This window comes from Staurois parvus, unplaced genomic scaffold (genome assembly GCF_062004578.1).
Source record: "Staurois parvus isolate SC_StPar_1 unplaced genomic scaffold, SC_StPar_1.0 ptg000618l, whole genome shotgun sequence".
Taxonomy (NCBI): Eukaryota; Metazoa; Chordata; class Amphibia; order Anura; family Ranidae; genus Staurois; species Staurois parvus.
The window spans coordinates 72,771-86,877 of NW_028318414.1; the positions used below are offsets into that span (position 1 = coordinate 72,771).

The following is a 14,107-nucleotide window of genomic DNA, read 5'->3' on the forward strand; positions in this document are numbered from 1 at the left end:
ATCATGCTTTGGGGTTGTGTTGCAGCCAGTGGCACAGGGAACATCTCACGAGTAGAAGGAAAAATGGATTCAATAAAATTTCAGCAAATTTTGGATGGTAACTTGATGCCATCTGTGAAAAAGCTGAAGTTAAAGAGAGGATGGCTTCTACAAATGGATAATGATCCTAAACACACCTCGAAATCCACGGGGGATTACATCAAGAGGCGTAAACTGAAGGTTTTGCCATGGCCTTCACAATCTCCTGACCTCAACATAATTGAAAATCTATGGATAGACCTTAAAAGAGCAGTGCGTGACAGACAGCCCAGAAATCTCAAAGAACTGGAAGACTTTTGTAAGGAAGAATGGGCAAAGATACCTCAAACAAGAACTGAAAGACTCTTGGATGGCTACAAAAAGCATTTACAAGCTGTGATACTTGCCAAAGGGGGCAGTACAAGATATTAACTCTGCAGGGTGCCCAAACGTTTGCAGACGCCATTTTTTTGTTTTCTGTTATTTTGAAAGTGTAAATGATGGAAATAAAATCTAACTTTTGTTGACATATTATAAGAATGTCTAATCTGTAATTTGATGCCTTTTGGAGATTTTCCATCTTTCCTTGGCTTCTTTATGCACATTAATACAAATTTTTGCTAGGGTGCCCAAACTTTCGATCCCCACTGTATATATATATGTAAATTGATAGTGCTATATAGGTACCTAAAAAAAAAATAATAAGGAGAGGTATTGAGAAGCGTGGGACCTTCAGATGAGAGGTGACTCTTCAATTGTTCAATGCTCAAGGAACCTTCAGCAACTAATGTTCCAAAGAAGTGCGGTTGAGAAAGGATGTTCCACGCATTTACTGGCACTTTGTGCTGGCTTTATTCTTTTACAGAAGAATACATTTACTATCAATATGAAATAACATAAAAATAATAATCATGGCATTTTACACACCCAGTTGTTCACACTGTGTTTCCATGTTCTCATTCTTAAATACAAGCTTTTCAATTCTTTGAAGGCTTTTAAATTCCTCTGGCAAAAATCCAATGATGTCCCATTTACCAGTTGGGCATTCTACCTCTAGTTCCTTCAGCTCTTTGAAATTGTGAATGTTTGAAAGGATGTGCTCTGTAGAAGATAAAACCAAGAGCTACAGTGACCAAACTAAGAGCTACATCTAAGTGACAAAACAGAAAACAAAACATTTTGTGTAAGGGGAACGACTACTGTCAAGCCTTACCCAGGTGCCCAAAGGCACTTCTGGCTTTGCAGGGATAGCTTTGTTTCTGATGTAATAAGGCTTCAAAGTTTGGTTGTAATCATAATCTTCCAACAGGCTACAAAATCTCTATCTGTCATTCAACAGAGCTAAATACAGTTAAAATGTATATAATTACTTTACTGCAAAAAATGTGTCACTGTTTCCTAATTCAGACACCTAAACCACACAATGCAGAATATATCGTTCTAACCATGTGTTTCTGTCCACCGCTGTGATTGCAGTACAGCTTAGTCAGGATTGTGATTTGCTATTGAAAAGGTTATCTGTTTGGAGGACTAAAGGTTATAGGTTTCACACTAAGTTTCCTTAATAGTGCTAGTGATCGGTTGAGACCACATTATGACTTTAAGAAGAAAGCAAATCTTACTTTGTTTTTGGTTAGATGTAGTCAAGCTATCTTATATCATTATTATTACTGTTGTTATTATTATGATTATTATTAATATTTTGACATTAATTTGATCAATGTTGAATTGCTTACTTTATATCCGTGATCTAAGTATATACTTTACTGCTTACCTGGTGGTGGCATTCCATTTATTTGCAGGATTTCCAGTGAAGTCAGTTGTGTAAATAGTTCTTCTTCCTCTCTGGAAAAGGCTGTAGCTTTTAGACTTAATTTCATAATGGAAGTCTTGTACAGGTCAATAACAGGCCAGATGAAATTCAGAAATTCTGTGCAGTTAGTTAAGTCTAATTCAATGTGATTAGCTAGATTGCAGAAGACCATAAGGTTACCTAGGATGTTTTCCTCCTCCATGACACCACCCAGAGCTTTAATTCTTAGCACAGAAATTTTGTGTTTATTCGGGTCAAAATCAAGCTTGGACAGATCGGGAACCTTTAAACTGTTAATATATTTAAATTCAGGCTTAGTCAGAATGTCTGAGGTATACCGGAATGCATTGGAATAGTCTTCCTCAACTATTGGGACAGTCCAAATAGATTTAAATCCTTCTGAATTCCAAAACGTAGAGATTACATTGTTTGTAGCATGAGGTAAATTTATCTCCAGGCTCTTCATTAACATCAGTCCTTCAGGATATTTGTGAAGGAATTTCAGCAGCCAAAGGTCTGATTCTACCCACAGTACAATGTCTTTGTCCTTGATAAAATGCAAAATAATAGGAGCACAGTCATCCAAATATTTACTCTTATTGGCTACATCAATAGCAAACTCAAGCAACATCCTGACTACAAAACAATGGGAAAGCTCTGGATTAATGGTGCTAAACATAGAGTCCATGATGCCCACATCTAGAATAGACTGGCCATTTGTATTTCCTTCATGTGCAAATGCCTTTGGATTACTCATCAAGCTGAAAAGATGAGAGATGATCAATGTAGCCGTTTTAGGAGAATGCATGCACGAGTTCTTCAGGAAAGAATGATAGCGATTCTGGACACTTAAGAAAGTATTAATTTTCTGCAGATAAGATAAGCCACTGTCATTTTCTGCAACTTCTACTGACTGCAGTAGTTCATCCATTTTCCTACCAGCTAAGTACTCCTGGAATAAGGGATGGAAGAATTTGAAGATGGGCTTAAGTCTCTGTGACGTGAACCTACTCAATAGGCCAAAACGAAGAGCATCGTCACTTTCTACACCAGCTTTATCTAGATGCTCCTGAGTGAATTCAAAGCGTGATTGGAAGATACCTTCCAGCGCAAGCTGTCCACATGATAACACCACAGCTTCTACTTTGTCTTTTTCCATGCCATATTTTAGGATTTTGTGCATCAAGTAAGTTGTACAAATGAAAAAGTCCTCTGATTTGTTTTCAGCAAAGTTTTGTACCCACAAAACACAAAGAGCAAAAGTAAATAGCGGAGTCTTTAAAGCTGCCTTGAGCATAGTAGATTCAGGTTGCATCAAGTGAAAGCCAAAGGTTTCCATGAATGTTGCATCGTGGGTGAAAAGCTGTTTCAAAATGTATGATGAACTAAAAAGAGGGAAGTCCTGAATACTCAGTATGTTCTTTGCATATTGTCGCACTTTGCATGAAGCATTGGTACTCACTGTGACTGCTAGAGTCGTTCTGTTCCAGGGATTCTTTAATACAAGTTCTTCTATTGCTCCAGATGCAGAGTCCACCAAGCCATAATCATCTAGGAGGAACAGCACCTTTTCTTTTAACTGCTGTATCATTTCTTCCAGAGACTCCTCAGTAAGAGATGCAGCGGATCCCTTCAGTTGCTGGCAGAGGATATCACACAGAGATTGATGCCTCTGAGTAGTGTATACAGAGATATAAAACACAAGACTGAACCTGTTGAGTATAGGACATTTTCCTGAGGCCCAAAGAATGGCAATCTTCTTGAGCAGTGCTGTCTTCCCACTGCCAGCTTCACCTTCTATCATAGTGACTTCCCCCAGTTCTGACAGAACATCTGGTAATGTAAGCTGCCTCAGTGGGCGATTTCTAGTGTCCTTCAACAGTATGGAGATATCAGCAAAGAGTGACCTCAGATCTACTGAAATATGAGAGGATTCTGGAAATGGTAACATGCTACTGAAGGTAGAATTATTATAGACATCAGAAAGACACCGTCTTAATTCCCTTGTTTTGTCAAGCCAATGCACATTGGGGGTTTCTATACCTGGCAATGCAAAAAGTATAAATAGAATGAGACACATGCAGTATGTGCAAACCTTTACATTTTGTTACCAGCTTAGTGCTAAAATACAGACTTACAGCTCTCTATGTTGTGAAGATCTTTCCTGTCCACATCCAGATCAGGCTGGAGAGAAGATAAAAATATCTGCGTAAGTAGAAGAGCTTGCCTCATGGCTCGGGTTGTGTAGTGCAAATGGTACTGAGCATTGGTGTTGAATATTAGAAGTAATATATAAGAAATATGTGTGTGTAAAAGCAAGGATAATGGTAATGAGCATTGGTGTTGTATATTACAAGTAATATATAACAAATATGTGTGTGTAAAAGCAAGGAGAAAACTGATTAAAGATATTATCCCTAAAAGAGTAACATTTTAGTCTACTTTTATGGAGTAAGAGGGTGTGCTTTCAAAGTCTAGAAACACCATGTGTGAACTAGCTGATTAAGGCAGGTCCACAGCTAATATTATCATTGGTTTGATGTGCAGATTTTCATATAAAAAGTCTAATACAAGGTAATTAGAGAGTTTTTACTGGGCCAGCCGACTCAATACATATTTCAGATAGGGATGGAATCTGACAGCTTTGGATATAGTTTGTGAATTACAGAGGTGAGATATCATCATCTGAGTTCCTGACTCTGCTCTCTCTGTGATGGCGGTCAGCTTAAAGTGGAACTTTACGCTACAGTTGTGTTCAAAATAATAGCAGTGTGTTGAAAAAAGTGAATAAAGCTCAAAATCCTTCTAATAGCTTTTATTTCCATACACACAAATGCATTGGGAACACTACACATTCTATTCCACATCAAAACATGAAGAAAAATATATCAAATTTGTGTTGTTCCTCTAAAAAAATTGAAGAAAAGTGAATATTAGACTGTTCAAAAAAATAGCAGTGTTTGTATTCTTCTTTACAAACTCAAACATTCACTATATAAAACTGAAAAATGTTTGAAGATTTTGCTTTCCTTTGAATCACTTAAATATTTAGTTGTATAAGCACTGTTTCTGAGAACTGCTGTACATCTGTGTTGCATGGAGTCAAGCAACTTCTGGCACCTCTGAACAGGTATTCCAGCCCAGGATGACTGGACTACATTCCACAGTTCTTCTCTATTTCTTGGTTTTGCCTCAGAAACTGCATTTTTGATGTCACCCAACAAGTTTTCTATTGGATTAAGATCCGGGGATTGGGCTGGCCACTCCATAACGTCAATCTTGTTGGTCTGGAACCAAGATGTTGCACGTTTACTGGTGTGAAACATCCCCATATCATGTTGCTTGCGCAACCATGCTTCACTGTCTTCACAGTGTACTGTGGATTGAATTCAGTGTTTGGGGGTCGTCTGACAAACTGTCTCTGGCCACTAGACCCAAAGAGAACAATCTTACTTTCATCAGTCCACAAAATGTTGCGCCATTTCTCTTTAGGCCAGTCAATGTGCTCTTTGGCAAATTGTAACCTCTTCAGCATGTCTTTTTTTCAACACTGGGACTTGCGGGGGCTTCTTGCAGATAGCTTGGCTTCACATAGGCGTCTTCTAATTGTAACAGTACTCACAGGTAACTTTAGACCTTCTTTAATCTTCCTGGAGCTGACTGTTGGCTGAGTCCTTGCCATTTTGGCTATTTTTCTATCCATTCGAATGGTAGTTTTTCGCTTTCTTCCACGTCTTTCAGGTTTTGGTTGCCATTTTAAAGCATTTGCGATCATTTTAGCTGAGCAGCCTATCATTTTCTGCACTTCTGTATATGTTTTCCCCTCTCCAATCAACTTTTTAATCAAGGTACGCTGTTCTTCTAAACAATGTCTGGAACAACCCATTTTCCTCAGAATTTCAGAGAGAAATGCACTGTAACCAGTATGTACAACATTTGCTGCCTTCCTTCCTTAAATAAGGGCAATAATTGCCACCTGTTTTTCAAAGAATGAATGACCTCACTAATAGAACTCCACACTGCTATTATTTTGAACATGCTCCTTTCAATTAGTGATTCAATTACACAGAATCAGCAGCATGCATGTCATGACTGTTGGGTCTGTTGGATTTCTATTACTCTACTACACCTGCTAGTAAATTATTTGCCATCAGGTTAGTGATGTCTGACTGCTATTATTTTGAACACAACTGTATATAGCAAAAATGGGCAGACAGACAGGATTTTTTTAATGCAGAAGAGACACGCTTTGTCTCTTCTGCATTAAAGATACTTACCTGCCTGTCTGCCCCTGTATGGTGAGCCACACATGCTCAGCTCACTGTACAAATTCGGCAATGCTGAATCTGAATGAACTCCCATGCATGCGAGGGAGTGACGTTATCCCCTTCATGGTTAATGACAGCGGCCAACATTCGGGACCTGGAAGCCGGCCACTTGAAGATGTCAGCGGCTGGGTGGGGAGCTCCGGGATGGAGCTTCGCTGGAGCTTAGGTGGGTATAGTCCCACTTTAAATTTAAAGTATACCTAAAGCCAACAATTAAAATGTAATATATTGCAGCTTACATGCCTTATCTGCCTCCCGCCTGCCGTATTGACAGATGAAGGATGGGCGGGAGCTCTCTTGTTCTGTGCCCCCGGGGGCACATGGTGCTACGATCGCTGGTGCGCTGTGTCTCTAGGACAAAGTGGATCACTAATCGCGGTAAACAGCTGATGATGTAGGCTCTTTACCATGTGATCAGCTGTGTCCAATCACAGTTTATCATATGTAAATAGGAAATGCCAGTTATCAGTAGTCCTCTCCTCACGCTGACAGCGTGTGAGGAGAGGAGAGCTGATAAGCAGCAAACTTCAGAGGAGACATCTAAACTGATAATCAGTTCCCTGATGATCAGTGCAGCCCCATCAGTGCTCATAATTGCTACCTTTCAGTATCCATAAGTGCTGCCCTTCAGTGCCCACTAGTGATCCCTTTCAGTGTCCATCAATGCTGCCAATCAGTGCCCACCAGCAGGCTCGGAGTGGCCATAGGGCACAACGGGAATTTGCCTGGTGGGCTGGGGCTGCCTGGATAGGAGAGGTGGCTTTCTCAGTTCCTCTATGTTCTGCCTGGCCACCTCTGCTATCCATCTCCTGCAGACTGCATGCCCTGGGCTTCTGTATGCTCCTCATCCCACTGTGGGAGATCTGTCAGCATATTCTGTTCCCAGTGCTGACAGTCCCCCACCACCACCACCATAGATGGGAGAGGAGAGAGAAAGCTGCCCCTCCTCCTGTGTCTGTCCCATCCAAACTTCCAGCCAGCCTTGTGTCTTCTCTCCCCCCTTCTTTCTTTCTCTCCTTTCTTTCTCTCTCTGTCTCCTGTTTCTCTTCTTTCTCTTTTCATTCTCTCCTTTCTTTTTCTCTTTATGTCTCTCTTTCTTTCTCTCTCTCGATGTATACTAACATATTATGCCTTTGTCATGGAGAGGAAACCTTTTTTCTTACTACAGTTTACTACAGCTTTAAAATGTTTATTTTAATATAATTGTTAATGTAAATAAAAATGTAAAATAATGTAAAATAATAAAAAAGATAATACAATTTACCTGATGTATTAGCTGAAACTGTTGACTCTCTGTATGACTGCTATTCTCTGTATTTTCACATTTTAAGTCCAAGGATCTCTTAAAAAATTTGCAACTTAAAAAAAAAATTAACCACTAATGAGATATTTAGAAAGATTAAAAAAACTCACTTCATCAGAACATATTACTGGTTTACAAATTTACCTTACAGCGGAACACGTATAAAACACACAATTTAAAGCCGCTCAATAATCTTTAGTTTTAAAAAATGTAATGTTTAAATGCAATGAGTGTAAGTACCTGAATTTGACCTGTTATCAGCCCTGACAGTCGCTATACAGCAGAGCTCAGAGTGGGAAAAAAAGAAGAAAAAAATAAGCCAATCAATCGACATGCTGCCAATACTGATAGGACAAAGCAGAATGACAGAGACATGAACTCGTTACTGTGCTGCTTCTCCTTTCACTGTACAGTCAGATTGTGACAGCACCATTCCACTTACCCACCCTATCCAATCAGAGATTGCTTTGCGTTAATTTAAAAAATGCTCAGTCAATAACCTCCTGTGTTCACTAAGCAGCAGGGCAGCCACTTGGCACAGGACTCAGAAGTTAGCAGTGATCATTGTAGCCGTTTACAGAAAGGTAATCCATAAATCATATCCACTTATGTTATGTACAGGCAGGGCGTTTTTCAGCGGGACCGTGGGGGAACGCAGTTCTGGCACCTCCAGCACTGAATGTATATCATTGCAAGGGGTGCTAGGGTTTTCTGGAGGGTCTATTGATGCTGGCTGCTAGGAGATGTATTATTTCTGGAGGGGATCTATTTTTGCATGGGGATGGTCTATTGTTGCTGGTGGGGGATTTATTGTTGCTAGGGGGGTATTATGTTTCTAGGGAGTCATTTGTTGCTAGGAGAGATCTACTGTTGAGGGAGGAGTCTATTATTACTGGGGGGTCTATTGATGCTGGTAGCTGGGAGGGGTCTATTGTTGCTGGGCTGGATCTGTTGTTGCTGGGGGTCTATTGTTGCTGGCTGCAGGGGATCTATTTTACTGCTTTTCTTGTTATCATTAACACATTTTATACAAATTACTTAGCACCATAAAATTATACTTGGTTCTGTATTCTCTAAAAGGGGCAGTACTGGGAGGTGGGTAAAGGGTGGAACCAAGGGATGGTGCCCGGAGGTGGGTAGGAGGCGGAGACAAAGGTGAATCAGAAGGGAGAGTTCCTGCACCTATTCTCTGAGAAAAAAAAAAAAGCCCCGTGTACAGGACATGGAAAGTTGTTGAGCCGAGAAGCACAGGGAGACATATGCAGAGTGTGCACAAGAATATACAACGTAATGTTGGTTATGTGGGCATTGTAGGTTGAATGTAGTGGACAGATTGGATATAAGACGAAGCAGACAGAATGATTGGAAGGCATGATGAAAAGAAGTGTTATGATATTGTTAAGGTTGGTATGTTGTAGATGTGGTACATGAAGAAAGAAATTAAGTAGACATAGTGGTTAAGTGGTGGATAGTAGGAAGTCTTTTAAAACAAGAGCAGGTCATGGGTTGACAACAGGAAGCCTGATCCTGGCAAAGTAAGTATCCTTTCATTTTATATGGTGTATTTAGGGACCTGCTAATAGCTGCACAGGGAAAAATCCAAGACAAATAACTGACAGATATCTTACCCTTAGGAAGTCACGTGACTCGTGATGCAACGCGTAGGATGGAAGCGTGGTGACATCAATTGCAGCATGGATGGCAGCCGTCATCTTACTACACCCATGCAAGTACACCCAGACTGTTACATGCTGTTCTGAGCTATTTATCCTGTATTTGATGTAAGTGGGCATTTGGCAACATGCTGCTCAATAAATTATACTGATTACTATACTATGGAAGTGTTCCTTTTCTCCTCTTTTGGGATCGTTTGAGTTGCTGTGTGGTGCATTTTTTCCATGAGGGGGATACCACTACTATTGTTGCTGGTTGACGCTCCTGGATTAGTGCGTAAGGCCCCCATGGGATGCTGATCTGTTTGGCGTTGAGCGCCTTGGAAGTGTGTTGGCCCCTAGGGGTTGCAACGTGAAGGTGAGGAGGCAATTTAGCCGGAGGTGGATCTCTTCTCAAGTTGTTCACTTTCACTATCACCCATCAAGTTTATTTGGGAATCTAAATATTGGCCTTTATATGTATTAGTGTATCGTGGACTATTACACCATCCTTTGTGTTTATTTGTGGCAATATTTATGCCATTTTTTATGACGGGTTTGTTTTTGTGTTTATCTGTCATCCACTATTTATTCTTACCCTTTTGTGACATTTATGTCATTCATCTTTAGTCCCTCACTGGTATATATCACCTTTGTGCTTTTCACTTATTGATTATTGTTATACCATTTTTTAATATAATTTATATATATTTTTAACATCTACTCACATTACTTTTTCCTGTTTCATATGTACAGTTCACTTTTATCACTATGGTAAATGTCTTGAGCTGAGGACGTGTCTATTTGTGTTGGTTTCAGATATGGTAGTGCACTTGTGATATTTGTGCTCATTCACATCTTTGTGGCACTATTTGTGCCATTATTTGTTCCATTATTTATGCCGTGTCTATATTTGATGTTTCACTCATCTATTTACATCCTTCCCTGACATTCTTGACATCCATGTTTAGTTTTGCACTGGTATATATCAACTCTGGGCTCTTTCTGTATTGATTATTTTATACAAGTTTATTAATATTTTTTTATTTACATACATTTATATCAAATTATTCATACATTTTGGTCATACTGTACCCTGTTGTATGTCTTTGATAAAAAAAATCCAATTAAGTGTATATTGATTGGTTTGCGTGAAAGTTAGTGAAAGTTATAGTGTCTTCAAAATATGGTATGTACACTGGAATTTTTTTTTATACCACTAATGGTGGTGATCAGCAACTTATAATGGGATTGCGGGAGTGCGGTGGGCAATTTGACACTAACTGCCACTGACATCACCAGTGACAATAATACAGTGATCAGTGATTATACTATACACTGTCACTGTACTAATGACACTGGCAAGGGGTTAACATCTAGGGGCAATCGGGATAAATGTGTGCCTAACTATGTGTAATATTTGTAAAGTGTGCTGCTTTTACTGCTAGATCTCTAACATAGTTTCTCAACAATGTTTTGCAGGGATGAGAAACTGACAGATCACTCCCTCAGTGCAAAGCACTGTGTTGTTTACCAACACAGAGCTGTGGGCTATGATTCTACACAGGCGGTCAGCAGGTATCAGCCATGACAGGGACTTGCTGACAGGCCTGAAACAAAAAATTGAACAGTATACAGCTGGAATTTTTTAATGAATGGTTTAGGTGCTTTCATAATGTGTTATACTTACTCAGAGCTGTGTTTCACATGTTCAGCCATTGGGTCTGTCTCAGGTTGAAATGAATGAATGCAGATATCACATGTGTAGCACCTCACTGCATCTGCTTTTCCTAAAAGTATACATATAGCTTGTTTGGCTTTTTTCACACAGTTTTTCAAGACATTGTTTGATTTGAATACATCATTTTTTTAAGCTGTATTTTTCCTGCTATTAAAGTTGAATTCCGAGCACCATAACCTTGATTTAAATATATTCCTTAATTGCCACAAATGATATGAAGCGACTTTGTGTACACCAAATGCCTTTGCAAACACAATTATTATCTTGTAAAAATAGCAGTGACATCATCACTGTGCTACATATAGCTTGTGCAGAGAGCAGAGATGTGGGAGGGACCTAGTAGGCCACACCTACTACAGGATACCTGCAGAAAACCACAAGAGGGGGCAGAGACTAGACCAATGAGTCTGCACAAGGAGAGAGAGCAGAGGGGGCTGGTCTTTATTACAGGAAGCTCCTTCACAAAGGCAAAGTTTCATGCTGGATTAATTTTATAGAAAGATGAATAGGCTGTTTTTTCCTTTAGTCAGATTCCCCTTACTACACAGCATGGCACCTCATTGCTATGCAGCATCCTTGATTTGCCAGACCACTCCCTCATTACAAAAATGCGCAACTGCCTAAGGATATCAACAGTTAAAACCCTAAATCAACCTTGCCAACCTTTATATCTTGGTGGAATCCTTAAAATAATCTATGGGTCTAAGGGAACCCCTGCTACAAATGATTATATCTACAGTTCATATAGTAGCACATTGACACCCAGAGTGGATAATTTTTTAGCACGACACAAAAATGTACCGGAATAATCATCACATTGAAAAAATAGACAGAGTGAAAGTTGCAAGTGCCCCTTTACAGCAGTGGTCAGTAGAAAAATGCCCTCTTGCATTAGTAGTCAATAAAATGCCCCTTTACATTGGTGGTCAGTGGAAAAATGGCCTTTTACATTGGCGGTTAATATAAAAGTGTGCTTTTACATCGGAAATCGGAAAACAAAATCCCTTTACAACAGTGGTTCAGTAGGATAGGTGCCCCCCTTATGTTGGTGGTTAGTGGGAGAGATGTAAGGTAAGTAGAAGGTATGCCTTGTTATACTGCTCACTGCTCAAGGAACCCTTAGCAACTACTGCAGGAGCCCCGGGGTTCCAAAAAAACAGGGTTGAGAAAGACTTTAGCTAGAAAGCTAGTGGATGGCAACATTTGCTGGTACCTTTACTTCACCAATTTTATAGAAATACTTCTTAGTCTTATGCATTCATTAAGCCTGATCTAAGCTTCAGCTGATTCAAGACTGAGTGAGTTTTAAGTCGTGTCTGATAGACTTTTACGCACTAGCTTCCTAGATCTCTTGGAACGTCAGAATTGAGATCTCCCTAAGAAAATGAGTTGTTCCCACTCCTGATATACTGTATATGACAGAAAACAAATACAAAATGTAAAACTTTTGCTGTCTGTTTCTCATTGGGGGGGGGGGGGATACCTTCACTTTATGTCCAGCAGACACTATGGGAAGTAAGGGGAAAGCTCTCCAAAATAAGGGAAATCCATTCTTAAATGGCTGTCACACAACAAGCGTATGCATTCAAAGATTCTCCCCTTTGTTCATGTTCTGGTAACAACTAAAAATTTTGATTTTAACTTCACAATGATCACCAGAACAGACAAACAAAGTGAATCTCCCCTTTGGTGACAGAGAGCAATAAAACCTTACAGGGGTTTTAACCTTTACCCACTCGACTCAAACTGAAAAAAAAAGTCTTGGCTTTGGGTTACTGGTACATCACTGGACTTCAAGTGGTTGTACTGGGATGATGCCTGCGGCTGCAGGCGTCATCCTGGTACCGCATTTTAGAGCCGATTGTCAGCTTTCTTGTATTAGCAATCAGAGCAGCTAACTAGCTGCACAAATACTGTGTAACATAAAGAATTACAAAACCCACCAATTTATTCTCTAGGGCCTCTGCTTTAAAAAATACATGTTTGGGGGTTCTAAGAAATTTTCTAGCAAAAAATTACTGATTGCTACAGGCCAGAAAAGGCCTGCCTTTAGGTGGTTAGTTATATTAGTTCCCCCAAACAAGTAAAATGCTTGTAAGAACATATGCTGTCTGGCTTTCAAAATTAGCATAATCAGAAGAGTTCCTATAGCAAAGTTTACACAACAGTTTAAAGAGGTTGTAAACTGCCAAAAAAGAACAAAACAAAAGAATGGGACCCCTGCAGGTTTAGGTCATAATGTACTAGTATGCCCCACATACTAGTACATCATGACATACTTGCCTGTACATGGAGCCCTCCATCGCAGTGCAGTCACGGCTTCCCAGTGCTTCCCGGCATCTTCACCCGGTCTTCCTTTGGGGTTTGCAGGCTCCGGCTGTATGAATGGGCGGGGCCGCAATAACGTCACTCCCACACGTGCCTGGGAGCCCTCGACTCCGACACGGAGCTATGAAGGTCCACCGCGGTATGCCGTCCTTTCAAAGTGCATGCGCCAGTCACCAGCTGCATATTATGTGAATATCTCCTAAACAGTGCAAGTTTAGGAGATATTCACTGTACCTACAGGTAAGCCTTGTTATAGGCTTACCTGTAGAAACAAGTTCAAAGGTGGATTTAACTTGAGAGCCCTTGCTTTAGATGGTGGGCCTTGTCATGTCCATTAAAGATGAGTGAGAGCAAGGTTCCATGCACAGTGGGCATTTAGCCCCGATGCATGAAGCTTTGCCAGGTAAAAGGGTCTGTGTTACGGGCATTTGTCCCTGGCAACATACTGCTCTAAAGTGAAATACCACTAGGTGCACCACCAAGCCCTGTCCAGCTACAGCAGCAGCTGTCCAACTCTCATAGAGTTTAACAAGCTGCCAGCAGCAGGGCTGGATGGCGCGTCTGTGCCTTCCGTCCGCTGTTAAACACCAAAGCCCCGTGCACCTGAGCTAAATGCTCAATGTGCATGGGGCCTAACACATGAATTGGAAAAGAAAGACAAAACAGAAAAGAAATGGTGCTCAAAAATCAGCTTTACCTGTATAAAAAAATCCCCATCTGGCAAGTGAAGCGGGATCTACATTGGCATTCGCAGGCCACTTTTTAAATGATTCCAGGCGAACATTCTCATTTTCAAAGACATTCAGGCTGGTAACACCTGTGAAGCAAATTTTTATTGATCTAATATTAATGTAATTACCATCTCTAACAAGTCATCAGAATTAGAATTTGTACAGCTCTGAAGGACACAATATAATGAAAATT

At 40.2% G+C, this 14,107-nt stretch overlaps 1 protein-coding gene across 2 annotated transcripts in view; it reads right to left on the reverse strand.

Annotated features, from left to right (window-relative positions):
* Window positions 1–14,107, reverse strand: part of LOC149449438 (baculoviral IAP repeat-containing protein 1e-like) — a 64,267-nt gene that overhangs the window by 23,033 nt on the left and 27,127 nt on the right. For both annotated transcript variants that reach the window (XM_089693202.1, XM_089693203.1), the window contains exons 6-11: window positions 13,881–14,000; window positions 10,805–10,904; window positions 7,424–7,517; window positions 3,970–4,015; window positions 1,793–3,874; window positions 946–1,119 (exon numbers count right to left, since the gene is read on the reverse strand). In XM_089693202.1, coding sequence (XP_089549328.1) covers window positions 946–1,119; window positions 1,793–3,874; window positions 3,970–4,015; window positions 7,424–7,517; window positions 10,805–10,904; window positions 13,881–14,000 — 2,616 coding nt within the window. The remainder of the gene's footprint in view (window positions 1–945; window positions 1,120–1,792; window positions 3,875–3,969; window positions 4,016–7,423; window positions 7,518–10,804; window positions 10,905–13,880; window positions 14,001–14,107) is intronic.